The 27806-nt window shown below is 37.1% G+C and overlaps 1 protein-coding gene across 6 annotated transcripts in view; it reads left to right on the forward strand.

Annotated features, from left to right (window-relative positions):
* Positions 1-27806, forward strand: part of RAPH1 (Ras association (RalGDS/AF-6) and pleckstrin homology domains 1) — a 103863-nt gene that overhangs the window by 65371 nt on the left and 10686 nt on the right. For all 6 annotated transcript variants that reach the window (XM_070387826.1, XM_070387836.1, XM_070387846.1 and 3 more), the window contains 9 exons: positions 7274-7351; positions 7795-7954; positions 11658-11779; positions 13009-13074; positions 14599-14742; positions 15580-15690; positions 22764-22862; positions 24125-24245; positions 27349-27491. In XM_070387826.1, the coding sequence (XP_070243927.1) occupies positions 7274-7351; positions 7795-7954; positions 11658-11779; positions 13009-13074; positions 14599-14742; positions 15580-15690; positions 22764-22862; positions 24125-24245; positions 27349-27491 (1044 nt within the window). The remainder of the gene's footprint in view (positions 1-7273; positions 7352-7794; positions 7955-11657; positions 11780-13008; positions 13075-14598; positions 14743-15579; positions 15691-22763; positions 22863-24124; positions 24246-27348; positions 27492-27806) is intronic.

Below are 27806 nucleotides of genomic sequence, written 5' to 3' on the forward strand. Positions count from 1 at the left end.
AATACTGTATAAAGTGGACATTTTCCCTGCCCTCAGTCTTTAGGAATGTAGATAAAAAGAACGTTTACATGCAGCATGTAAACAAATTCTAATCATGTTAAGTACTATGAAGGAAACAAGTGAGTAATAGGGAATACAAGGGGGAGGATTAGAGCTACATTTCCTTTAGATGGTAAGGTCAGCAAAGGCCCTTCTAAGGGGGTGACATTTAATTTAAAGTATGAAGGATGAAAAGCAGCCAGCTTGAGGGTGAAGGGAAATGTTCCAAGTGGAGAGGTGCATGAGAAACGAGCTTGTCATGTTTGAGAAGCTGAAGAAAGACTGTGTTGCTGGAGCCACCGTAGTTGAATGAAATATCTTGAGTTGTGTTTGGAGAGGTAGACAGGAATCATTAATTCAAGGCATGCTGGGAGTGTGTGTGTTTTTTCCCTAAATGCTGTGAGAAACTATTGAAGAGAGTAACTTCATCCATTCAACAAGTGGAAAATAGTTGTTTGCAAGTTTGGGATAAATGCAGTCACTTCTCATCTCCTTCTGCCTGAGCGCTGTTGCTACCCACTGCATCCACAGTAGAGCCCTTGTGCTCCAATCTGAGTATTGGAGTGGTGGTATCACTGCTGTATGTAGCCAACATCTGACTCTAGCTGCCTCTATATCCTGCCCTACTTATATACAGTTACGCATTTGTCATTTGAAAATAACTCAGCGCAGAACATGAACATTTAGGGTGGAGTGGGGAATGGAGTCAAGGGTGAGGTGTCAGAAGTTCCTAGATAACCAGAGCCACAGGGGCCTCTCTTTGTCAGTGCTCTCTGTACCATAGCACATGGCTGTTTTGAAGCTAAGTTGAGCTTATACTTATTTCAAAATAAGTATTGTGTCTGATTCCCCAAAAAGCATGGTGTCCCAGTTACTGACTCACCTCTGATCTGCACTTTTCCAAACTAGAACTTTATAACACTTGATAGTTGAACACAGTAAAATGAACACAGGAACACTGCTTAGGGCCTGGAATGCAAAAGGAATGCTTATTGCTTGTTTCCATCATCAATCCAATTGTCATTATACTACTGCTAATGAAATAACTACCCCGTATACAGTTCTGAGGGGCTTCCCTGGTGGCTCAGTGGTAAAGAATCTGCCTGTAATACAGGAGACATGGGTTCTATCCCTGCTTTGGAGAGATCCCCTGAAGGAGACACACTCCAGTATCCTTACCTGGGAAATCCCAAGGACAGACGAGCCTGGCCGGCTAAAGTCCATGGGGCTTCAAAAGTGTCAGACATGACTGAGTGTCTAAACAACATACAATTCTGAGCGGGGAGCCTCTGTAAAAGCAATGCAACCTGTTTCTTCTAGGAGCGGCATTACTCCCAGCACAGAATGTTTTATAAATGGGAGCAGTAGGCAAAGGACCCGTTGCTGACCTGATGCCCTTAAGTCTCTGGGTGCCATCCAGAAGACTTTTCCTGACCTGATACACTAACACATCTTTGTCCCTCTTTATTCCCTTAGCCTGCTTTATTTATTTATTTTTCATAGAACTTACCACTGACTGACTTCTCATCTCTCTCTCTCTCTGTCTCATGTTAAATGTAAACTCCATGAAATTAGGAACTCTGTATTCTCTGCATTCAAGCCCAGACCTACATAGTTTGGACAAACATCTGTCATATAAAAGAATGGTCCTCTAGTGACCATCAAGGTGTCAAGGACTGCTGTACTTGTTAACCACCATTTCTTCAGAGAAGTTGTAAAACTGCTTGTATATTACTGAAAGTGTTTTATCTTTGATAAGCAGTTTTTATTTACTATTATCCCCCCAAAGTTTATGCTAAAATCTTTCCAGACAGAAGGGATGTGACATAATGGGAAGAACAGGTAGTTGTTCACTTCATAACAGCCTGTATGATCTTTGAAAGATAATTCTTTCTGGACCTGAATCAGTACAATGGACATAATAATTATGTTAGTCCTGCATTATTGATAATTAAATGAGGCACATGCCTTATAGTACATGGCAAGTGGGTGTTTGATTAATATTAGTTCTCTTCTTAGTTGAGAATGTATTTCATGATTTCTTCAGGGGGAAGTAAACTAGTGGTTATGATTATTTTGGTTCTAAGCAGTTTGATAGAACATTTCATGAGCAGTAAATTGTTCATCACTCCAAGTTTTCTTTGAATCATTTTAAGTTACATAACTTTATTACTGTTGTAATCTGTTAAATAAACTTGATCTAAAAAAAAAAAACACCTAACTTATTTTCAGCCCCTTAATTTCAATCCTGTTTGTTCTGAACCCAAAAAGCCTTAATCATTTCATAGTTGAAGGAATTCATAGCCAGTTCTTTGCAACTTTAACTTTCTGTAAGTATTCTAATTTTTACTCTAAGAAAATGCTGTAACATTTTGTAACCACAGCATTAGCTTTCATTTAATCATAAGATCTTCACTGAGTTTTTGTCCTTTATGTAAATTTGAGAAGGCTTGGCATTTGATGGTTATTGATAGCCACACAGGAGTTTTTCAGGCGGAAAATAGGTTGTCTCTTGCCCTTTTAAGAGAAAGGGTAAGAGAAAAAGTTAAGTTGTTATATGTGTGAGGTATCTTTTACTTACGTTTAGGATGGTTGTGAGACAGTGTGAACAAAGGGATAGTCCAAAGATAAGGGGCAGAAAACTTAAGACCTGATTTTGCCAACTTTAACAAACAGAAGAGAATATGAGACGAACAAAGCTTTGTTCTTTGTATTAATCTTGGCCTGCAGACATTGAATACAGCTTTGTATTGCCTAAAGAAACCGTTAGATGTCTTCTAAGTATATAATCTATAAATAACACATTAGCAAAGATTTATTGATCTTTGCTGTATCACACGGCACTCTGATCTTAAAACAGTTTCTTCCTTTTCTTGGTTGTTACAGTTAAAAGTTATGATTCTAGATTAAATATAGTAGATAAAAACCAAACTTTCTGAGGAAGAGCTTATTGTCCATGGGAAGTGTAAAGTACTATGAATCTTGCAATTTGATCAAATATTTGTATTTCATTTTGCTCCAGTGACATTCAAATTCTAAAAGTTAGAGGCTTCTTGCAGAGATTAATTATCCTTGCTAATGGACTGGAGAAGAGTAAACTAAAATGTGCCCACACTGAAAGTAAGCATGTGTGTGCATGCTCACTTTGTCCCTGTGTGCTCAGCTGCGTCCGATTCTGTGACCCCATGGACTGTAGCCCGTCAGGCTCCTCTGTCCATGTGATTTCCCAGGCAAGAGTACTGGAGTGGGTTGTCACTTCCTACTCCAGGGTATCTTCCTGAGCCCAGTGACTGAACCCATGGCTCCCGCATCTCCTGCATAGGCAGGCAGATTCACAGCACTTAAATTCGAATTTGAGGCAGCTATAACACAGACCAACTTATATAGTTAATTAAGAGTAGTATTTTGAGCAAATGGAAGAATAGCTAAATTTGGATGTTAAAATAGCCCCACCTGGCTGTTCTACATAAAAATGGTTTCTTATTGATGGCTAGGGAATCTAAATTGGTTGTTTCTCCTGTTTCTGTAATCTTTTCTTCCTGGGTGTCAACTTTTTAGCCTTTGGAGCAGAAACTGATCTGGGAGTTGAAACTAATCTTATAATTGAATGACTTTTTATGTCAGTGCTTCAAAAGATAGCATTAATTGTATTCTATTGTATTTGGTAAATAATAGTATACTAAAAATGGAAGTATGAAAATACTGCTTTGGTATTTATAACCAGTATCAGAATGTTATATTAAAATTTTTATATTCCCTTTTTGAAAAGACTATTTTTAAGAGCATTTTCAGGTTCACAATAAAATTAAGAAGATATAGCGATTTCCCATATACCACTTGCCCTCACATGTGCATAGCATCCCCATTATCAACATCCCCCACCAGAGTGGTACATTTGCTGCAATTGATGAGCAAGTATAGGTAACATTATTATCACCCAGAGTCCATGGTTTACATTAGGGTTCACTCTTGGTGTGTATTCTGTGGGTTTGGACAAATGTATAATGACATGTAGCTATCATTATAGTATCATACAGAGTAGTTTCACTCCCACAGAAATACTCTGTGCCACTTATTCACGTCCCCCGCACCTCCCGCCCCCAACCTCTGACAACGATTATTCTTTTTACTGTCTCCATAGTTTTACTTTTTCAGGATGTTGTATAGTTGGAATCACATAGTATGTAGCTTTTTCAGATTGGCTTCTCTCAGTTAGTAATACACATTAAAGTTTCCTCCATGTGTTTTATGGCTTGATAGCTCTTTTTTTTTTTTTGCTTTTGTGAGTTAGTTGCTCAGTAGTGTCTGACTCTTCGTGACCCTGTGGACTGTAGCCAGCCAGGCTTCTCAGGCCATGGAATTCTCCAGGCAAGAATACTGGAATGGGTTGCCATTCCCTTCTTCAGGGGTTCTTCCCTACCCAGGGATTGAACTCAGGTCTCCTGCATTATTTTTCTTTTTTTTTTAAGCATTGAATAATAATATTCCATGGTCTGGATGTTGCATAGTTTATCCATTTGCCAACTGAAGGATATCTTGGTTGCTACCAAGTTTTGGCATTATAAGGAAAGCTGCTATAAGCATCAATGTGTCGGTTTTTGGGTGAATGTACACTTTCAGCTCACTTGGTAGATACTAAGGAACTTGATTACTGGATGGTGTTGTAAGAGCGTGTTTAGTTTCGTAAGAAACTACCATAGTATCTTCTAAAGTAGCTGTACGATTTTGCATTCCTCAGGGAAAGATGAAAGTTCCTGTTGTTCCACACCCTGACCAGTGTTTGGTGTTTCCAGTGTTTTGGCAGTCTAAGATGATACATGCGTAGTGGTATATCGTTGTTTTAATTTGCAGTTCTCTAATGATATGTATGAGCAGCTTTTCACAGGCTATTTGCCATCTGTGTAATCTTTGGTTAAAAAAGATTTCGTCAAATCTTGTTTTGGTGAAAACCTTCTGTTCAGGTTTTTTGCCCAGTTTTTAAATTGAGTTGTTCATTATCTTACTGAGTTTTAAGAGTTATTTTATGTTTTGGATGATAGTCCTATTATCAGATATGTCTGATAAATATTTTACTAATATTTTCTCCTAGTCTGTGGCTTGTCATTCTCTTGATATTCTTTTTCTTAAAAATATTTTTTGACTTTGAAGACATCTTTTTTTTTTTTTTTAATTTTGCAGGCTAGTTATGAAAGAATTTGGCCTTGTAGAAGTTCATGTTTATATTCCAGGTACACAAAGCATTGATTCTATCAGTTCTTCTTCATCAGACTTTGAGATTTAAATTTGCTTTTCAGAAAAATGAAGTGAAAGTTGAAATTATGCCTTGGAAAATTTCTTTGTAGCAGCTATTCATACCAATATAAGGATGTGGCAAATGAACCATGAAGAAACATACAATCATTATACCCTTGAGAAAACACTCATAAAACTTCTGTACTCTTTTCCAAAATATATATGGTCAAATAACTGATTTCATAAAAACCACTGGGAAATACTCGTACTTAAAATTCCTTTATAAGAGTAGTGCTCTACTCATCAGAAACACACACAAAATTTGGTAATTTAATAATGATTTTGTTTCTCCAAGACACAGAATTCTAGACGCTGAGAATTTTAAAGACAATAGTCTAGTTTTCTCATTTTATAACCTTCTTTAAAAAGAAATATATATCTTAAAATATACAGTCAACATGTTTTATAATTCTGTAGTTTATTTGCATAAAGGGGGAGATAGGATGATTTAATCTTTAATCAAAGGAGTATATATACCTAAGAATCTAAGAATCCAGTCTCACTCCTCTCTGTCGTTAAAATGCACTTCTTTGTTCTCTGTCTAATTGGGTTTGCAGATAGTATTTCCTGACCTTGGTTATTATGTTAATTCACTGACTGCTTTCATTGAAATGGATCAGATTTCTGGCAAACAAGCCCACTGTTTTCCCTGTTTTCTCTGTTCTGCAGAGTAGTAAATACTAAGCTTGAAATGAGGGAGACAGCCTAGAGTATGAAATGAGAAGAGAAGCAGATCAAAAAATAAGAAAGCTAACAGAATTTAAGAGAACAGGGAATAATCTATTAAATGAATTGAGTTTAACTGGTTTTTTTTGCCCTGGAAACTTCAGTTTTTTAATGAAATAACACATGGGTTGTGATTATTAATCACAATCTAGAGCAGATAAAGTCTAGTTGATGTAAATAGGTTTCTCTCTTCTTTTTTAAAGTCATGTTAAGTAAAGGAATATATAATATGGTATTTTATATTTTCTTAGATATTTTAGATATTTTCTAGAGCAACCAAGAGCATAGAATTAAAAAGTAATTCTTTATTATAAGCAAAGGTTTACTTTCATGAGTTTCTTTCAACTGGAGATTAATGCTGCAATGTACTATGGCCTCTTGCTGGAAAGTACAAGTAAGTACAAGGTGTTACAGTACTATATGTTGTTCTAGGAGAGAATAGGAAATGTTTTATTTTATTTAAGTATAGTTTTATTTTATTGCTATTCATTTAAATTTATGAAGCAGAAATTACTATAAGTTAAATATTTGGAAAATTACATATTTTAGTGTGAATTAAAAACAAAATTGAATTTAGTGACATGAGACATTGATTATATTGTGTGATTGTTCCAAAGCAGAGTAAAACTTAGAATTAAATGCAGCCTCCTCTGTTCATATTTATGTATTAATGAGAACATACCTATATTTTTATTATGATTGTTTATATGGTTGCAGAGAGATGAATTGATGCTGGGTTGTTTTGTTTTTTTTTTCTGTTTTTATGATGATGATATGTTTTCATTACAACAGGACAAAATGTTGATATGCAAAAGATTGCCCATACTTTCTAGGGGAGTATAAATTCAGAGGCACTGGCAAGCCCATAGATAGCCTCGTTTTCCCTATCTTGAAACCTGAAATTTGTCTGTTTCAGAATGACAGTCAAGAATAAAACTGTTGGATTAAATTAAACTAATTTACCACAGCCCTAGAATATGAAAATGTAGTCTTAATATAAGAAATCTTCAAGTGTGCATCTTAAAAATTTTTTTTAATAATATGTCTGCTCTCACTTTGTGAACCTGGTTATTTCTAAAATGTGCTCCATATTAAGTGTGTGAAGTTATATTCTTACGGAAATTCAGTGTTAACAGCGTTCTTAAGGATAAAAAGACTTCTCAAAAAATTCTCATTATTTTAACATTAGTTTATCTGAAGTGCTTTGTGTCCACAGGAAGAACAGGCAGCAAAATTGAAAGCTGAGAAGATCAGAGTTGCCCTAGAGAAAATTAAAGAGGCACAAGTGAAAAAGGTGATATTTGGGCTTTTTCTTGGTTTGGGATTTTTGTCCATCTTATGGGTTTATAAAGAATTGCCTTGTTTATATAATGTAACTGTAAGATGCAGCAAGCTATAGCAGGGCATTTCTTTCTAAATACATTTCCACATGTATTTTTTGGTGAATAAAATACATTATAAAAGAAATAACTTTTCTGGTTCTAAATTCTAAAAGAGGAAAACAAAATAGCTTTATTATAATCTTATATGTTACTTTAATTTTTAAAAAAGCATTAAATTTGTTTAGTTATTGAATACTTAATTTTAGAATCTTCTTCTTACATAATAGAGTCATTATTTGTGTTTTAACTTATATTTAGCTAAGGACATTGTTCAGAATATTATTCAATATTGGAAGAAGTTTTTAGAATGCCTGTTTTTCAGTTTGTATTTAATTTTCCTTTTTCCTCTTAACAGCTGGTGATTAGAGTCCACATGTCTGACGATAGTTCTAAAACAATGATGGTGGATGAGAGGCAGACAGTGAGACAAGTGCTGGATAACCTGATGGACAAATCCCACTGCGGTTATAGTTTAGACTGGTCTCTGGTGGAAACCATTTCTGAGTTACAGATGGGTTAGTAATATCATTGCTATAATTATTTTTTAAATTTCTGTGTAATTTCAACTGTTTTCATGTTGATAAAAGCAGCTAGAGACATTTTAATATTTTTTCCTATAGTATAACCCTGGCTTTTTTACATTGTCTTTCCCTCATTCTTCCCCCATATATTTTGAGATTTCTTTGAGTACAGTATCATGTCCAGTTCATTTTAGGTTTTCTTATGGCCAAAACAAAGTTGTTCTTTTTTTAAGGTAACAAAATATTTTTTCCCTTCAGATGTTATTAAGAACTGCATATATTAGACACATTACTAAAACCCATTACATTTATTCACATTTGTACTGAAGCCTTGATAACAACATTTGACTTTCAGGGGAAACATAAAGCACATCTTATTTTTAGCTAGATGTACTAAGTCTTAATTTCCTATGTTTTGTAGTTTCTTACGGTGTTTTCTAACTTTGAAAATTCCTAATTTTTTTAATACCATCTTTGACTTTAAAAAAAATTAATTTATTTTAATTAGAGGCTAATTACAATATTATAGTGGTTTTTGCTGTTGCCATGAATCAGCCATGGATGTACATGTGTTCCCCATCATGAACCCCCCCTTCCACCTCACTCCCCATCCCATCCCTCAGCGTCATCCCAATGCACCAGCCCTGAGCACCCTGTCTCATGCATCAAACTTGGACTGGTGATCTATTTCACTTATGATAATATACATGTTTCAATGCTATTCTTTCCAATCATCCCACCCTCACCTTCTCCCACAGAGTCCGAAAGTCTGTTCTTTACATCTGTGTCTCTTTTGCTGTCTTGCATATAGGGTCATCTTTATCATCTTTCTAAATTCCATATATATGTGTTAATATACTGTATTGGTATTTTTCTTTCTGACTTACTTTACTCTGTATAATAGGCTCCAGTTTCATCCACCTCATTAGAACTGATTCAGATGCGTTCTTTTTAATAGCTGAGTAATATTCCATTGGGTCAGTGTACCACAGCTTTCTTATCCATTCGTCTGCTGATGGACATCTAGGTTGCTTCCATGTCCTGGCTATTGTAAACAGTGTTGTGATGAACAGTGGGGTACATGTGTCTCTTTCAGCTCGGGTTTCCTCAGTGTGTTTGCCCAGCAGTTGGATTGCTGGGTCGTATGGCAGTTCTATTTCCAGTTTTTTAAGGAATCTGCTCACTGTTCTCCATAGTGGCTGTACTAGTTTGCATTCCCACCAACAGTGTAAGAGGGTTCCCTTTTCTCCACACCCTCTCCAGCATTTATTGTTTATAGACTTTTTGATAGCAGCCTTTCTGACTGGTGTGAGATGGTACCTCACTGTGGTTTTGATTTGCATTTCTCTGATAATGGGTGATGTTGAGCATCTTTTCATGTGTTTGTTAGCCATCTGTATGTCTTCTTTGGAGAAATGTCTATTTAGTTCTTTGGCCCATTTTTTAATTGGGTCGTTTATTTTTCTGAAATTGAGTTACGGGTGCTGCTTGTATATTTTTGAGATTAATTATTTGTCAGTTGTTTCATTTGCTATTATTTTCTCCCATTCTGAAGGCTGTCTTTTCACTTTGCTTATAGTTTCCTTCGTTGTGCAAAAGCTTTTAAGTTTAATTAGGTCCCATTTGTTTATTTTTGCTTTTATTTCCAGTATTCTGAGAGGTGGGTCATAGAGGATCCTGCTGTGATTTATGTCGGAGAGTGTTTTGCCTATGTTCTCCTCTAGCAGTTTTATAGTTTCTGGTCTTACATTTAGATCTTTAATCCATTTTGAGTTTATTTTTGTGTATGGTGTTAGAAAGTGTTCTAGTTTCATTCTTTTACATGTGGTTGACCAGTTTTCCCAGCACTTCTTGTTAAAGAGATTGTCTTTTCTCCATTTATATTCTTGCCTCCTTTGTCAAAGATAAGGTGTCCATAGGTGTGTAGATTTATCTCTGGGCTTTCTATTTTGTTCCATTGATCTATATTTCTGTCTTTGTGCCAGTATCATACTGTCTTGATGACTGTAGCTTTGTAGTATAGTCTGAAGTCAGGCAGGTTGATTCCTCCAGTTCCATTCTTTTTTCTCAAGATTGCTTTGGCTATTCGAGGTTTCTTGTATTTCCATACAAATCCATCTTTGACTCTTAAAAACCTTTTAAAGGTTTCTTTTTGTAATATTATGTGATTATAGAAACCTCACAATAATTATTTTATTAGGCTATATTCAATCAATAGTCAATTTCAACTTGCCATTTTGTTTATAAAATATATTTGCATTGCTTTTACTGTCTGTTATATCTTTAAATATTTTATAGCAGTTTCCAGAGCAATAAAAATTTAATAATTAACCTTTTTCTGTTAGAATGCACAAACACAAACCCCAAAACCAAACCATCAGTTAGAAGTTTATTAACAGGTATAGGCAGATATTCTAATAATACTTATTATAACTATTCTTGAAGAATTAAAAAGGTTCAAGATCACAGATGTGGCATCACCATACCCAGAAAGTTTTTGGCTGCTAGTTTTTAGAATATTTCCATGACTGTAGGTTTAAGGTTCATAACCATGACTTAATCATATGTGGCACAGTGATACAAATAGAATATGTAGTTTTTTAGTACTTGTTGAATGAATAAAAGAAAACTAAGAGCCCAAAATAAGATGGTAAAATAAGCTATGACAAATGTAAATCATTCATTTAAACAAGAGATTATTAGAAAGGATGAATAAACAAAATGCAGTTGTTCACTATCTACAAAAGACCTTTTTCCTAAAGACACAGAAAGCTTGAAAGTAAAAGGAATGTGGAAAGACACTAACCAAAAGAAAGATAATGTTAACTATGTTAATATCAGACAAAATAGACTTTAAGCAAAATACATTACTAGAGATAAGGAGAACCATACGTCTTCATCAGGAAGATAAAATCATTCTAAATTTTATCTAATAATGGCATTAAATTACATAAAGCAAAAGAAGTTGGTGGAACTACCAGGAGAAATGCACAAGTCTGCCTTCATAGTAGAAAGTTTCACCTAAGAATCTTTGCAATAATCAACATAATCAAGCAGACAAAAATGAATATAGATATATTTAGAGCACTAATAACAGGAAAATACACATTCTATACAGGCAGAAGTGTAATGTTTCCGAAAATTGATTCCAGTATGAGGTCATAAGCAGCTCTCTAGAAATTTCAAAACAAAAATCAGTATCTCTAGAATATGTTCTTTGAACATATGTTCAAGATATAGGGCATGTTCTTTGATTCCTAATTTGGAAATTAGAAAATATATCCATGTTTAAAATTAAACAATTTATAGATCAAAGGAGAAATCATCTTGGAAATTTTTTGAATGACAAGGAACAAATAGTGTTGGAAGCACTTAATACTAGAATTTATGAAATGCGACTAACAGATTGTGTTTAAGGGTGGGATGGTAAAAGGCTGAAGGCTGAAGAAGAGCTTGAAGTCAGACAGTCTAGATTCTAGTCCTGATCCTTCCTTGTAGCAGCTGTGTGACGTTGCTAAAGTCACTTTACACCATGAGGGCACATTTCCTTATTTGAAAATACAGGAAATACCAGATAGTCTATAAGGGTGTCAGTTTAGATTCTATGATTTTGCTGTCAAATACTTCGCAAGGTTTCTTGTCTTTTATGCAATTCTGACAAATACTAACAAAATACTGGTGTTTTATTTTGGGACAGAGAGAATCTTTGAAGATCATGAAAACTTGGTTGAAAATCTTCTTAATTGGACAAGAGATAGCCAAAACAAGCTTATATTTATGGAGCGTATAGAAAAATATGCACTTTTCAAAAATCCACAGGTGAGGCTATGGCTTGCAGAGGTCAGGATTCTTAAATGTTCATATTATATAATTTTCTGAGTGCTAAGTTAATAGAGTTAAAAGACTTGACAGCCACTCAGTTGGAGCTTTGTGGCTGCAAAACCCCATGGGAGCATTCACTAGTGCCAAGGTGGCAAATCTGCTGGGCCCCAGGTGTTGGGCTTCGAAGAAGCTACCAGTTCCACAGAGCCAGATGGGGTGAGCCCTAGGAAAAGCAGGATTACCTCCAGGGGGTTAGCAGATTTCTGTTCTAATTCAGAGCCGTTTTGGACCCTGCTCTTTATTCAGTGAGTTCCTCATCCATCAAAGAAAAGTACTTATATATTTAAGTTTCCCTACTTTCATCATTTATTCATTTAACACTTTGATTTGTTTTCTGAATTATTTTTTTGAAAATCCCAGTAACCTTGATTATAAACAGTCCCACGTTCTATTATATGTTACCTTGATCTGTTTGGTATCTTTGCTTGTCCCAAAATGTTTATGTTAATTCTTCCTAATACCCAAATATTTTATAAATATCAATAAGTGAAAGAAAACAATACCACTATAAAAAATAGTTGTGAGGAAAAACAGTGGCTGCTTTAAAGTTATTGAATAGTTTCCTTCAGACTACGTGATCATGACACATCTTTACTGGATATTTTTAGTGAAGAATACACATTTAGGAATACCAACAATTTTTTATGGATGATTGTGAATGAAAGTTTCTTAAGGATAATAATTAGAATTCAGATTTTAGTTGAGTAAATGAGATCATGGTAGCCTCAGGGAATTTGGGATTTCTTCTTTAAAAGCCAGAACATAGATTAAATTTACTACATCTGAATCAGTTAAGCTCAGCATATTTTAAGCAAATTTGCCCCACTTGTTGTACTTACTAATTCATAAACCTTTAAGGTCCTGTCAGTGTAGCTTTCATTAAATATACGAAAACACATTGCTAGCTGTGGCATGGAATACCTCCGCAGGATTTGGGGGAGGGTGGTTTATGGAATAATTCAAAATAAATGGATAAAGTAAGGAGGAGGCTAGTATTAAGCATTTCTGTGAAGATGCCAGGAACAGGTTTCAAAGGAATGTTCCCCCTCACTCTGCATAGGCAGAAATAGACTCAGAGTTGCTGTGTCTCTAGAAGAAATCATCTGTGTACCTGTGCCAGGAGAATAGTAGAGTGTCCTTTAACATTCATCTACTCGTTTTTCTAGAATTACCTTCTGGGGAAAAAGGAAACAGCTGAGATGGCAGATAGAAACAAAGAAGTGCTGTTGGAGGTATGAGTCTTCCTCCCCAACCCCTTTCCTTGTACATTATAATATTAAAATATTAAGCACCTTTTTTGAAGCCCAGAATGTCAGTGCTCTGTATTGATAATTACAGTTGTAACTGGAGAAGCCTATTTTCTTCCATAGCCTGATGGGGAGAGTTCAGCTTTGTGAATGTTAGAACACTGAAGAACCTTATAAAAGCTATTATTTTGCCAAGCAGTATACTAGTGGGTTGAAAGGACTTAGGAGCTTTTAGAAGGTAACAAGTGAGAGAAAAGGCTGGGTCAGTGAAGGGTGTGATTGTGCTTTTTTATCTGCTTACCCAGAGAGGAATTTGTATATAGTTAGTTATTTACCAAATAATTCAAACCTTAGTCTGAAATAACTAATTTTAAAAATCATAATGATGATTTTTTTAAAATATACATTCCTTATTTTGAAGATTAATGAAACAAATTCAAATATAATTGAATTTTTGCCCTTTGCTGATTTTAGAGAACTAAGGTCAAAGATGTTAGCGTGTTTGAAAATCTGAAAAAATTCATATTTAGCAACAAGACTATTAGGGGGATGAAGATCAGCACTCAGCTTTTCATAGGGAGGCTAGTTATAATTAAGAAAAATTCTCTTCATAATTCCTAATTTTTCTGTGTTTTGGGGGAAGAAATTAATTCATGTTCATGTGTTCAAATTTAGTGAGGATTTCTACTTTCCCTTTACTAAATACATGATTGATTTTTTAAATTCTTATCTAAATACAGACATTAGAATACAAAATTTTTAGTTTGTTTACATTCCTTTCAACTTAGTATTAAATAAACAATAAATGCTTGCCTTGTTTTAGATCATATGCACTGATTGTTTTTAAATTGTGAAAGTGCAATCATTTGTTTAGCATGTTGCCTTCTTTTAAAATATATTCCTTTTTAGCATGCAGCTAATATAAATTTGGGCTTCTCTTGTAGCTCAGACAGTAAAGAATCTGCTTGAAATGTAGGAGACCTGAGTTTGATCCCTGGGTTGGAAAGATCCCCTGGGGAAGGAAATGGCTAGCCACTCCAGTATTCTTATCTGGAGAATCCCATGGACAGAGAAGCCTGGTAGACTACAGTCCATGGGGGTCCCAGAGTCATATACAACTGAGGCACTAACACAGTTAGTGGCTAATCTAAATGTTAATTTGGAGACAAATAAAGTCTAATGCTCATGTTAGCTCTGATGCTTTCATTACATTTACTGTAACTATGTTTTTACAAATGCATTTAAATGCTGTTATGTGCAGCTCAGCTGACATTTCAACTTAGTTTCGTCAAAACAGTTTTAGGGAAAAGTTCACAGGGATTGCCATAGTTGTTCCAAAGTAAAGCCATGTAATGTTTGGAAAGTTCTAATTGAGGTAAAATTAGCAGTGTGGTTTTTATACAAAGGTATTTTAGTTTAATCACAGTGTCATGCATTTCACAGGGGTAGACACAACTTTGGTTTGAGAATCCAAGGATTATGTCTTTCCCAATCATCTTCTTATTTTAGGAGTGTTTTTGTGGAAGTTCTGTAACTGTACCAGAAATTGAGGGAGTCCTTTGGTTGAAAGATGATGGCAAGAAGTCCTGGAAAAAACGTTATTTCCTCTTGCGAGCATCTGGTATCTACTATGTCCCTAAAGGAAAAGCAAAGGTGCGTCCCTTCTGCTGACTTTAAGCTTCCTCATTATGCTGATTGATTTTAATCTGTAGTGAGCAGACTGACACGGTGATCCAGGCTGTGATTTGTTTCCACTCGTGAGCATTGCTTTGTTTATTGATCTATTATAAGGAAGAGGAAATCTGAAAATGTTCACTTTCTGCTCATTCATTGGGCCCATCTCGATTCTCCTGGTGAATTTGAAACCATGCTTTTATTATTTTTAAACCTTCTGCCAGAGTCGTTTTTGTTTTTTATTGTTTGGGGGAAAATAGCTTTCCGGGCTTGTAGGCATTTCAGCTTTGCTTAGGTAATGTACTTCTGCTGCGGGCCCTGGTGGTAGCTGTCATTTCTGTGCTTACGGGGCCAGCTCTGTTGAAGCTCTCTACAGGATCATCTCATCAGGTCTTTACCACCATCTCGAGAGGTAACTGTTGTCTCCCCTTTTTAACTGGCGAGGAAACACTGACTTGAGAATTGTGCTTGAGACATGCACGGCAGGCACTGAACTGCCTGGTATCTCTTGTTCTTGCCAGAGAGCTCTATTATAATACTATATTGTATTTAATATACTATACTGTATTTAAAGTCTCTTTAAAATACCACCCTTTCCAAGTAAGGACAAGATGGTAAGTGAAATGGACTGCCTTTCTTGTTGTGTGGTAGTTTTAAGGAAGAAACTTCTATAGAGAATCTCACTGTTTTGTCTTCTACAGAATAGCAATAATTTCTACTTGGTAAAGCTTGATTCTCAGGTAAAAGCTGTTACCAGTGATATTTGCTTGTTTACGTGTTATTGTTAATTCAGTCTTTTGGGGGTTTTCTTCTCAGGTCTCTCGGGACCTGGTCTGCTTTCTTCAGCTGGATCATGTAAACGTCTACTATGGACAGGACTATCGGAACAAGTACAAAGCTCCTACAGACTATTGTCTGGTGCTCAAGGTAAACATGTATCTCTTTTTAGGAATTTTAATTGATATTAGATGTAGAGAAGGTTATTGGACATCTTAGAATAGTTTGGGTCTCCATTGAGTATACTATTTTTGCTTTATTCTATGGTGTGTAGGTTTTTTAAAGGAATGGTTAAGGGACTTCCTTAGCAGTCCAGTGGTTAGGACTTGGCACTTTCATTGCTGGGCCCGGGTTCAGTCCCTAATCGGGATTAAGATCCCACGAGCCAGGAGGCAAAGCCAATAAAGTAAATGAAGAGAGAGAGGAAGGAAGGGAGGGAGATGGGGAGGAAGGAAGGAAGCTGTGCTGTTCCGTAGCTGACCCTGGTTAGAGCGATGATACTGGGAAATGGGTACTGAATTATAAACTGTGAGTCATAACATATAAAATGGATTAGATGATAAATTTGAGACTTTCATTTAATAGCAGCCTTATTTTAGGAAAACTTAGATCAGAGCCACATATGGGGTGAAGTGAGGAAGGAACATAGATATTTGTGCTTTTTAGTTCTTCTCCTATACTAACTCAGAGAAACCATCAGAGGACACTGTGCCTGAGAGTTCAAAGTAGACTGCCTCTCATCCAGTCCAGAAATAATTCTTGTCTCCCTTTTCTCCTGAACTGTGGCCCTGGTAGCCCATGCGTGTATTGTGACCTGTTTTTAGTGATTTTTTTCCCCCTTTATCCAAACTTTTGAGTTTCTCACACTTACCATATCTGAACTTTTGAGAGCTTACATTTTTACTGAATTTTATTGATAAGTTGCAACATTAGGAAAAGGTAGCATTAAAAAGTTCAATAGAGTTATGGGGATGATTAAGTTTTTTCTCATTGGCTCCATCAGAGATCCCCTTGGTAACTACTTAGGTCTACTTGTTTATATCATCTTTGCTTTTGTCTAAGAATTGTCACTTGGGTTTGAGAAGGTGGTTGTTTGGCGTTTGGGGGTAGAGTTTTGATTGCTTTGATAAAATTAGGTGTATTATAATGGTAACCCTTTATTAAGTGATCATTTTTGGAGAAAACTATTTCATTTAGTTACAGTAGCAAATAATTTTTTTTAAGTTAATATAAAGTAGCTTAATCCAGCAGTTTTCAAAATGAGGTTCAGGGTCACCTGGAGTCCCTGAGAACTTTGTCAAGGGACCCATGATATCAAAGTTATTCTTCTAATAATGCTAAGATGTTACTTGCCTTTTATACTCTCATTCTCACACAGGTGTATAATGGAGTTTTCTAAGAGGTTACATGACATGTGATGATATCTTTGCTGCTCTGGGTAGTGGAATGTATATTTGTTACATATTCTTACATTTGACTTTTTCTCAGCTTTAATTTCTTACAAGGTAAATATAAATAAAAGTTACTTGGGGGTCTCATAACACGGAGGCAGTAAGTGGCTCAGAGTTGTCAGTGAGAACCCAAGTTCTTTCCATCTTTCCCTGTTCCATCTTCTGCATATCGGCTTATTCTCAGACCAACTCACCTCAGTCACAAATGGCCACTGCCTCATATATAGACCCAGCAAAATCCAGCAGAGGAAGAGGGACTATTTTTCCCTCCATTTGTCTTTTTTTTTTTTTTTTTAAGAGGAAAGAAGTATTTCCCAGGATCTCCTCCAACAGCCCTCTCCTGGAGAAACATGCCCTCCTACATTAATCACTGGCAAGGAACAAAGCCACCATTTTTGGTTTACATTAGTCAGAATTCACTCTCTGAGATGAATCCAGGCACATTGGGGCTCAGTCAGAAAAGAGGTAGGGAGGAGAAGAAAGCCTTGGGGAAGGCAGCCAGCTGTGTCTGTTAGGGCACTAGTAGTAAGCAGGACCATTGACTAGTATTTTAAGCCTTTTTGCAGCTCACAGAATTCTTAGGTTAAGAATATTTTTGTTCCAAGGGTTTATTGGTTTGTTTTTATAATAATGATTTGTATGCTTCATATTTGCTTCTAGTAAAGAATGTGTGTGTGTGTGTCGCTCAGTCATGTCTGACTCTTTGCAGCCCCTGTGGCCTGTAGCCCACCAGGCCCCTCTGCCCATGGGATTCTCCAGGCAAGAATACTGGAGTGGGTAACCAATCCCATTTTCACTAGTTGACTGAAGGTCGCTCAGACATGTCCGACTGTTTGCGACCCCGTGGACTACACAGTTCATGGAATTCTCCAGGCCAGAGTACTTGGAGTGGGTAGCCTTTCCCTTCTTTAGCGGCTCTTCCCAACCCAGGGATCGAAACCAGGTCTCCTGCATTGCAGACAGATTCTTTACCATCTGAGCCACCAGGGAAACTCCTCTAGAAAAATAGGTTAAACTAGTCTCCATACTTACATTATCTCTCTGTCTAGGAATATTTAATGTATTGAACTAAAAAAACAACATACCACTGGATATAGATAATAGTAAAGATAATGACCACCATTTTCTAAAGAACCAGGGTGGAAGGTACTGCCCTGGAACACTGTATGCATCCATCTCACAAGTCTGATCTAGAGTACCCATTTTCCACATATGGAAACCACTTTAAGGGATCAGCTTGCCTGAGACCACTCAACTATCGGGCTTCTCTTGTGGCTCAGCTGGTAAAGAATCTGCCTGCAGTGCAGGGAGATCTGGGTTCGATCTCTGGATTGGGAAGATCCCCTGGAGAAGGGAAAGGCTACCCACTCCAAGTATTCTGGCCTGGAGAATTCCAGGGACTGTGTAGTCCATAGGGTCGCAAAGAGTCAGACATGACTGAGCAACTTTCACTCGACTATTAGTATTTAAGACATGTCTTTTTTCCTTATAAACTTGCACTAGCTTTTGCCTATGTAAGTATTTTTATTCTTGAACATATGAGTTCTGAAAACCAAAAAACACTGCCACACAGGGTCGATACAAATGCAAATGTAAATATTTATAAGTGCCTGATCCCCTTCATCGGCTCTGGGCTATAATGACTGAGTCTGAATCCTTCCAGTGAAGTGCAGGAGATAGGAAGTAGGTACACACTTGTAGGAAGTCATAAAACACAGTATTTGGTAGTTTTTTAAAGATAATAATGAAAATAATAATGATGGGAAGAGATGACTCATGAAATTTGACAGTATAGAAATAAACAGGATATATGTTGATATATTATCTGAAAGACGTACACACTTGGGAGACATGTATATGCATGTATATTTAAGTTCTTAAAGGAAACCCGAGTTATAAAAATACATATACCACAATAATTGTTGGAATAGAGTCATCTTAGCTAGGACTAAATTTTCATCCCCTGAGAAGTGAGACCAAGTAATTTAATATGTTAGGTGGGAAGGAAAAAAATGGTCAGAATTTAGGGACAGAATATGAGGATGAACTTCTCAAACATTATTATTAATAAAAAGATGTTATAATGATAATCCTGGAAGTAATAAGGTGGAGTTTATAGTCTTATTTTTTAGTTTCTAGCATGTTAGTTGAGAGAATTGATTTTCAGGTCTATGTGTATTTCCAGAGTAATAAATGGATTGTGTATAGTCAATATTTTCTTTTGGCACTTGGACCAAGATTTTAGAGCATCGCTTTTTAGTTACAGAATTTTAGGAATTGTCTGTCTCATTCTAATATCTGGCATACATAGAGAAAAATAATCTGGTAGCATGATAGTAATCCAATATTTCTTAATTCTATTCTTAAATGTTTTTATTTACTTATCAATTTTTTTGCCTTTTGTCAGAGAATGCAAACTTTCCAAATCAACATCATTTAAAAAATCAAATGATAACCTTTCTTTTCTAATAGCTGTTCATTTTGGTGGGGGGGGTGGGGGGTGGAGCAATTTCATTATATACAGTCTTAACTCAGAGTTGCTGTGAGTTCAGTTCCAGACCACTGTAATAAAGTGAATATTGCAATAAAGCAAATTATATGAATTTTGTGGTTTCCCAGTGAATATATTTAAAGTGTGCAATAGCATTATGTCTGTAAAAAAAGAAAAACACAATGTACGTACCTTAATTTTAAAATACTTTATTGCTAAAAATGCTAACCATCATCTGAGCCTTCAGCCCGTTGTCATAGTAACAGCAAAGATCACTGATTGCAGATCACAATAACAAATATAGTAATAATGTAGAAGTTTGGAATTTTGCAAGAATTACCCAAATGTGACACCAAGGCATGAAGTGAGGAAATGCTGTTGGAAAAATGACACCAGTAGACCTGCTCCAGGCAGGGTTGTCACAGACTTTCAATTTGTTTCTTAAAAAAACAGTAACTACAAAGTGTACCAAGGGAAAGTACAGTAAAACGAGGTATGCCTGTATTCTGTTTGGAGTCTTTAAGAAATCTAAATGTCGAGCTTCCAGTTTTTAGCAAAGAATGTCTCCTCCATACTCACTCTTAGCTCTTGTGTAATTTTTAAAGTGGTGGAATAATAGTGTAGGGTAAAAAGGAGTAAGGCAGCAAATTTAGACAATTTCACCCCTAATAAGTGAAGTCGCTCAGTCGTGTCCGACTCTTTTGCGACCCCATGGACTGTAGCCCATCAGGTTCCTTGATCCATGGGATTTCCCAGGCAAGTGGATTGCCATTTCCTTCTCTGGGGGATCTTCCCAACCTAGGGATTGAACCTGGGTCTCCCTCATTGCAGGCAGACACTTTACTGTCTGAGCTACCAGGGAAGCTATCATAAATAAAGCATAATAAAGCAGTAGTGTGACATTAATAGTCTAGGCCCTGGCATGAGATGGCATGGTTTCAACAACTGATTCCTTCGCTTGTGAGCAGCTTTGAATGCTGTCTTATCCCTTTTGTCCCTCAGTTTCTTCTCATATAGTGGAAATAATAATATGTAACTCTTGGGGTGTTCATGAGGGTGGGATGAGCTAATATATGTGAACTACTCAGCCTAATGCCTGGTATATACTAAGTGCTCGATAAATGGCACTTTAAATACAGTAACAACATCCTAGAGGAACAGGTTACCTCCTAAGGCACGGGTGCAGAGCCTGGATGACCAAAATGAAGGCTGTAGAAGGAATGTCTTTATTTTGTGGGCAGTTGAAAAAGAATTCTTGAGGCCCTAAAATGAAGTTATCTGCAGATACTCAGTCATATCATAGTTCTCTTCAGGGCAGTATTTGGATTCTCAGGTTAGAGAATAGAATAGAGGATCACCTCTCTGGTTTTCTGTATTGTATTAATAAAAAGCACTCCCTTGTACAGAATGATGAAAACACAAACATACACTCAGGCAAGCCGCTGCTACAGTTGAGCACCCTCGAGTGTTAACTGCCTTCTGGGAAATAGAAGGAATCAGGGAGGATGGTTTGTAAATCACCGTAAAGAGAGGGCGTGGCGATAAAGGCTCAGCCATCCTGCAGCCCTGGGTTCAGATATCTGAACCTGGCCCTGTAGGCGAGGCCTCGGGGAAGCAGGAGATGAAGAACAGCTCTTTAAGCCCTAGTTGGCAACACTAAAGAAAACACTTTCAGTCAGCTCATTTTATCTTCTTCATGAACTGTGGACCTTTCTATGTTATGCACGCTGTAGCCCAACACCTACTTCAAGCAGCTGGCAGGTAGTTCTTGCCCGTTAAATCTTGCTTGAATGAGTGAATGAAATAAAATTCCCCATCCTTCTTTTACAGAAAAATACATACACCTCTACCTGTCCTTTGCTCTTGCAAGATTCCTATGTTGGTTTATTATGACTTATACGGATCTTGTCTTCCCAGGTAGCACTAGTGGTAAAGAATCCACCTGCCAGTGCAGGGGATGCAAATGACTCAAGTTCGATTTCCTGGAATAGGAGATGGCAACCCACTCTAGTATTCTTGAAAATACTAGGGCACAGTATTTTCCATGGGCACAGGAGCCTGGCAGGGCTACAGTGCATGGGACCGCAAAGAGACACAACTGAGCGACTGAGCATACAATAAGGGCAAGGGACTAGATTCCAAGAGAAGGCTGTGGAGCCTGTACTATCAGGGGGAAAACTGTTAAGTATTGTTTTGCTAACCTGTTACTGTTGAGGGCTTAATTGTTTAAAATTCCGACTGCAGCCTTCAATAACTAAATTGGCTTTGATATTAAATGTTTTCTCATTGGGGATGAGCTCTATAAAGCAATGAATAGAATGGAATAAATGGATTTACAGTTCTCTCATCAACCAGAGGGATTGATTTTTAACACTGCAGATATACATAACTTATATTTGTGGCCAAATTTTCCTGCTGCATCAAAAACTTATAAAATTGCTTATTTTATTGCTCTCATGGGTTTTCACAACAAACATTTGGTTAGAGAATTTATACAGCCTCTTGTAATTGAACATAAATTTCAATATTTCTCCAGGTGAAATAAAATTTTTCCACTGAAAAGAGAGGTAGTAATTAACAGTCATTAAATCCAGAACCAAGTGTGATTTAGGGTTTTTCTTCCCAGGGAACTAGAGGTTGTGGCTTAGTAGAGTTAAAATACTTTGAGTCTATTCTTGCACTTGCATTTTGTAGCCAAGGTCAAGTCAGTCACCTCCCATCCAAGCCTCAACCAAAAAGTGCATGCTGCGGTAGAGGGGCCGCAGAGCGATGCTCAGTCCACAGCAGGGAGCACGGCCACACGTGTGACTCACTGCCGCTCAGGTGCTGTGTCCTGTGCTTCAGCCCAGGTGCTCCCCTCCAGAGACGCACAGGAGGCTTTACCAAAGACTCTCATCTGGAGTTTTCTGATTCCATGATTTCAGTTCATTCATTCATTTACTTCCGTTATAGATTAAAAATTTCACTGACTTCATTAACCTTGGTAGACTTTGTTCCTTTGAAAGGTAGAAAGGGGTATTTTGGAGTTTTCCATGATGGGAAGGATTTTTTTTTTTTAACTTTCAACATCTTGGCCTAAAATTTAACACAAGTTGCCTCCTTGTTTCTTAGGACCATTTACTTAGGACCATTTTATTCAACCGTATGGATATTTAAGAGGTATAAATGATTTGGCCATTATTCCAGTGACCTGTAATTTGTCAGGATATGTTTAAGCTTTGATAGAATTTATCTCTTGTTTCTCCAGGGGACTTAGTTGGGTTTTGCCTTTAATCTTGCAGCATCCGCAGATCCAGAAGAAATCTCAGTACATCAAATACCTTTGCTGTGATGACATGAGGACCCTGCACCAGTGGGTCAATGGTATCCGCATCGCAAAAGTAGGTTTTCTTTTGGTTTGATAATGGAATGATGGGTATTTAATGATATGGTTTTGGTTGTCATGACAATTATTGTTTGTTTCATATTCATAATTTTGCCAGTGTCTCAGTCTCTCAGGCCTAAGTTTCATGTTTTAAGTGTGTTTTTTCTCGGTGATGGGGATAAAATTTTACCAGCTGGCATCCATGGTAAAAGCTTATGTAGCACCAAAGTGATTTATTTTGGCTTTGGAGAATGCACTATATGGTTGTTATATAGCAGAGTTTAGCCTGAACAAAAGAATTTTTTTTTTAATTCAACTGCCTTGGGGTTGGGGGGGAAATGAATATAGGTGGATTGTGGAACACTTTTCGGGCAATGAAAATATTTATACTCTGTACGATACTACAGTGGTAGATACATGTCTTTATATACTTGTCCAGACCCAAGAATGAACCTAAGGAAGCCCCAGGTGTCCATGTGGGCTAAATGATTATAACAAATGTACTACTCTAGTAGGTAATGTTCAGAGAAGGCAATGGTACCCCACTCCAGTACTCTTGCCTGGAAAGTCCCATGGATGGAGGAGCCTGGTGCGCTGCAGTCCATGGGGTCGCTAAGAGTCGGACACGACTGAGCGACTTCACTTTCACTTTTCACTTTCATGCATTGGAGAAGGAACTGGCAACCCACTCCAGTGTTCTTGCCTGGAGAATCCCAGGGACGGGGGAGCCTGGTAGGCTGCCGTCTCTGGGGTCGCACAGAGTCGGACACGACTGAAGCAACTTAGCAGCAGCAGCAGCAGTAGGTAATGTTAATAATGGGAGATGCTGTGAATGTACATGGGAAATCTACCCTCCTCTCAATTTTGCTGTGAACCTAAAAGTGCTCTAAAAAAAAGAAAGTCTTAAAAAAAATTTTTAAGGACACCTTAAAGATGATATGTAGTCCTTGAAAGGATATTTATTCACTTTTAAGTAACTGAAAATTTATTATAGACATAAAATCAAAGTTGCTTTAAAAATAACTGAAAAAATATTTATGTTGATAATGAACCTAAACAGCATCAAGTATTAACTTCTTGCTGCCTTTCTAAAAATGAGGACAGATAAGAGTAGATTCCAATTTACTGCTATTCAAAGAATTTTTGAAGTATTATAGGGTATTAATTTTAATACAAACTGTGAGTCAGTAAACAGAAATGTGTCCCCTTTTCCTACCCTGTACACCCATATCATACCCAGTAAAGTTCAGATGTCCTCATTTAGTGCTTTCTGTTTAGTATGGGAAGCAGCTCTACATGAACTATCAGGAAGCTCTGAAGAGGACAGAATCGGCTTATGATTGGACTTCCTTATCCAGCTCCAGCATTAAATCAGGATCTAGTTCTTCCAGCATCCCAGGTAGGATGAAATGCCCAGGAACTCTACTACCAACAGGAAGGTGTCTGTATAGTGACTGATAGAGACCCGGTTATCTCAGAGTGATTTTTTTAAAACTAGGGCTATGCATAATTTCTAAATTTTAATCAGTAGGCACATGTGCTATTATTATTTTTTTAATTTTTAGAGCAGATAAGATCATGGCCTAGTTCCCATAATGTTTTGAAATGGAAAACCAGTATATGAAGTGGTAAAGCCAAGAGTTTTGTTACGAAGTTTATTTAAAAATCATATTGCTGAAAGCAAGTGTTGATGCACAGCTGGGGTAGAAAGTTGCTTGGAGAAGAGTACTCAGAATCATCATGAAACTGCCCTCCAATCCCCACAGGTTTCCTGACATTTCAGTGGAGTGGAAACAACTAGAATTTGTTCAGTATCAACAGTTAAGGAAGCTGTTTAAGTCAAACTTTCTAAAGTTTTCAGAGGCAATCAGTGATACTAAAAAGGTGCTTATTTTCAGATTCCCACATCCTTTAAACAAGGATGCTATGATCACATCTTAAAATAAAGGCTTCTTTCCCTTTAAAATTTAGTTCCATAAATGATATCTGTATCATCTAAAAGCATACTTTTTTGTTCTAATGGCCTACTTTATGAAATAATTAAGAAATATTTATTTGATTTAGAAACTATATGACTAGATCTCATCCCTAAATAAGTAAACAGAAGCGCATTGTGAATGTGTGCACACATGGGCTAGTGTCCACACATACACTCTTTGGTCTGTCCACCTGGAGGGCTAGAAGCAGTGACAGCCCAGTAGCAGTGAGAATACCAAAAGCCTTGACCTTGGTTTCTCGATGCCATTTTCCAAAACAAAGGAGCCAGGGCTCTGGTGAGTGGCTGGTTCTAGGGCTGTGGCAGAGAATATATAAGATGAGCCTGGAGCATCGTGTGTTGAAATGCTCAAAAGAACACAGGGATGGGAGTCTATAAAAGGGACACAGGACTCAACCTACGAGAGCTCTCAGTAGCCAAAGCTGGAAAAATTCAAGCAATGAGATAACATAGGGCTGTACTCCAAATTATAAAATAAATAGCCAGCTGTCCATGGGGATATAAATAAATAATTAAATAAATGGAGAAGAGGAGACCAATATCCTGTACAGATTTCTAAGTGATTTATGCAGATATTCTGCCCTCAAGGAGGTAGAGCTTAACTCCCCCCTCGTTAATTGTGGGCTGTGCAAAGTGACTTGCTCCCCAAGAGCACAGAGTGGGGACACATAACCTCACAGTGAAGGAACCGGCCAGCACCTCGGCCGGCTGATCAGGGTAATCAGTCATATTGATAGCTTGTACCTTTGGTGCAGTGTGATGAGACTGGCATTTTCCCTCTCTTGGTCTTCCTCCCTAAATCCCATAACTTAAAAGAAAAAACATCAAACAAATCAAAATTGAGAGGCATGCTGCAGAAACCCTGACCAGTATTTCTCAAAACTCTCACGGTCATCAAAAACAAGGAAAGTCTGAGAAACTGTCATAGACATGACATGACAGCTATCTGTAATATGGTAACCTGGATGAGATCCTTGATCAGAAAATGGAAATTGTGGAAAAACTAGTGAAATCCAAATAAAGTTTGGAGTTTAGCTAATATCGAGTATTGGTTTCTTAGTCATGACATGTGGACTAGAATATTATAACATGTTAATGAGGTAAACTGGGTGCTAGGTATGTAGGAACTCTGTGCTAGCTTTCCAACTTTTCTGTAAATCTATAACTGTTCTAAAATAAAATGCTTCTTGAATTGGGAGGAAGAAACCTTTGTGGCAGTGGATTAGGAAAGGCAAAGTCAGAAGACTGTGTCAAAGCAGGGTTATAGAAAATGGAATAAGAGGAAGATTGAGAAAAAAGATGCATATTTTAAAAATTTATGCAGCACTTAATTTGGGTGCTTCCAAAGGTATTTTATGAAGTGATACAGTGCCTTTTCCCACTCCAGAGTCATCTGTCTGTATAATTAAGTATTAGGAAGACTTTTAAATGTAAATTGTAAAATCATATACATTGATGTGAAAAGAGCTCAAGAAGCTACATGTTCCAGCCTCTTGTCTTAAAGATTGCTGTCCTTTAATCTACTCTAGATTACTCTACTCAGATACTAAATTAAACTGTTAAGAAAATAGTTGGTTTTATCATCTATTGCTTATATTTTTTACCCTGAAGATACTGTCTTAAATTTATCTAAAGGAGTTTGTGGCTATTATCTTTGCAGTATTTTGATTAATTTGGCTGGACTTATTTAATACTGCAGTCTAATCATATCCTCTTCTCACAGAGAAGCAGGACTAGCTTTAACATTTGATTCTCTGACCAGATGCCAGACATTGGACTAGGTGCTCCCATAAGGTTATCTCACCTGACTTGGTGTCCAGCGAAATTATCTTTTTAGTTCCTTCACTGTAGATGTCAGTCAGATTCCACTGTATCCTCAGCCATTCCCAGGGCCCTTGAAGATGTCTCCATGCCCTTGAGGAAGCCAGCCTGTGGCACAACTGCTTCATTGTGGTGCCAACACCCGAAACCCTAGGAAACACACTTCTCACTTGGCGGTCAAATTCTCAGTATTGTTCATTGCTGGGATAAAAGCAGTAATCATCATGTATAGATCTGAATTCATAAGTGAGAAGTCTCTGAGATGGCCTGGAGCCCGGTTACGTAAAAAGATCAATTTTCAATGTAAAAAGATCTGTTCTCAAATGTAATGAAGATATGTTTTAAAAAAACCACTCTTCTATTCATGGTTCATTAATTTTCTTACTTGCTAGGAGTTCTTACAAGATATGTTGTCAGGATACCAATAATGTTACATGAACCTTTTGTTGTAATTATCAGTTTCTCCTGATGAGCAGTTTAAAAAGAATCGAGATCTCCTATTTGCCCTAGGATGCGAGAGGTTTTCTAGTGGAAAACAAGGGCTGTGTCTGTGTGAAATGGGTCAGGTAAAAGTAACTTGCCGTTCTGCATCCTGTCTAATCTAGAGTGAAAGCTTTATACAAACGTACATATTTATACTGTCCCAATACTTATTTAATCTGACTTTTGAAAATGTTTCAAACAGAATCTCAGTCCAATCACTCCAATCAGTCTGACAGTGGAGTGTCTGACACCCAGCCGGCAGGACACGTCCGTTCCCAGAGCATGGTGAGCTCCATCTTCTCCGAGGCCTGGAAGCGAGGCACGCAGCTGGAAGAGTCCAGCAAGGTAATATTCGGGTCAGGGCAGAGGGGACGTCTCTCTAGTGTTCTGAGGGGAGGAGGGGGAGCGTAGTGCTCTTTTATTCCTTCATTAGGAATCTTTCTTGGCCTTATCTCAGTATTCTTTCTTTGCTTCTCAGAAATGGATATTTATGAATTGGCTCTGATGATCTAAGATCTCAAAAAAAAAACCACCACCACCTAGCAGTTTTATCAGTGGCTCAGAATTTTAAGAAATGACAATCTCCCCCTTTCCTCTCTTAATTTGGATGGAGCAACAACACCCTCTAGTGGCGATACCTTGCTGTTGTTCCAGAGAAAC

This window comes from Bos mutus, chromosome 2 (assembly GCF_027580195.1).
Source record: "Bos mutus isolate GX-2022 chromosome 2, NWIPB_WYAK_1.1, whole genome shotgun sequence".
Classification (NCBI taxonomy): domain Eukaryota; kingdom Metazoa; phylum Chordata; class Mammalia; order Artiodactyla; family Bovidae; genus Bos; species Bos mutus.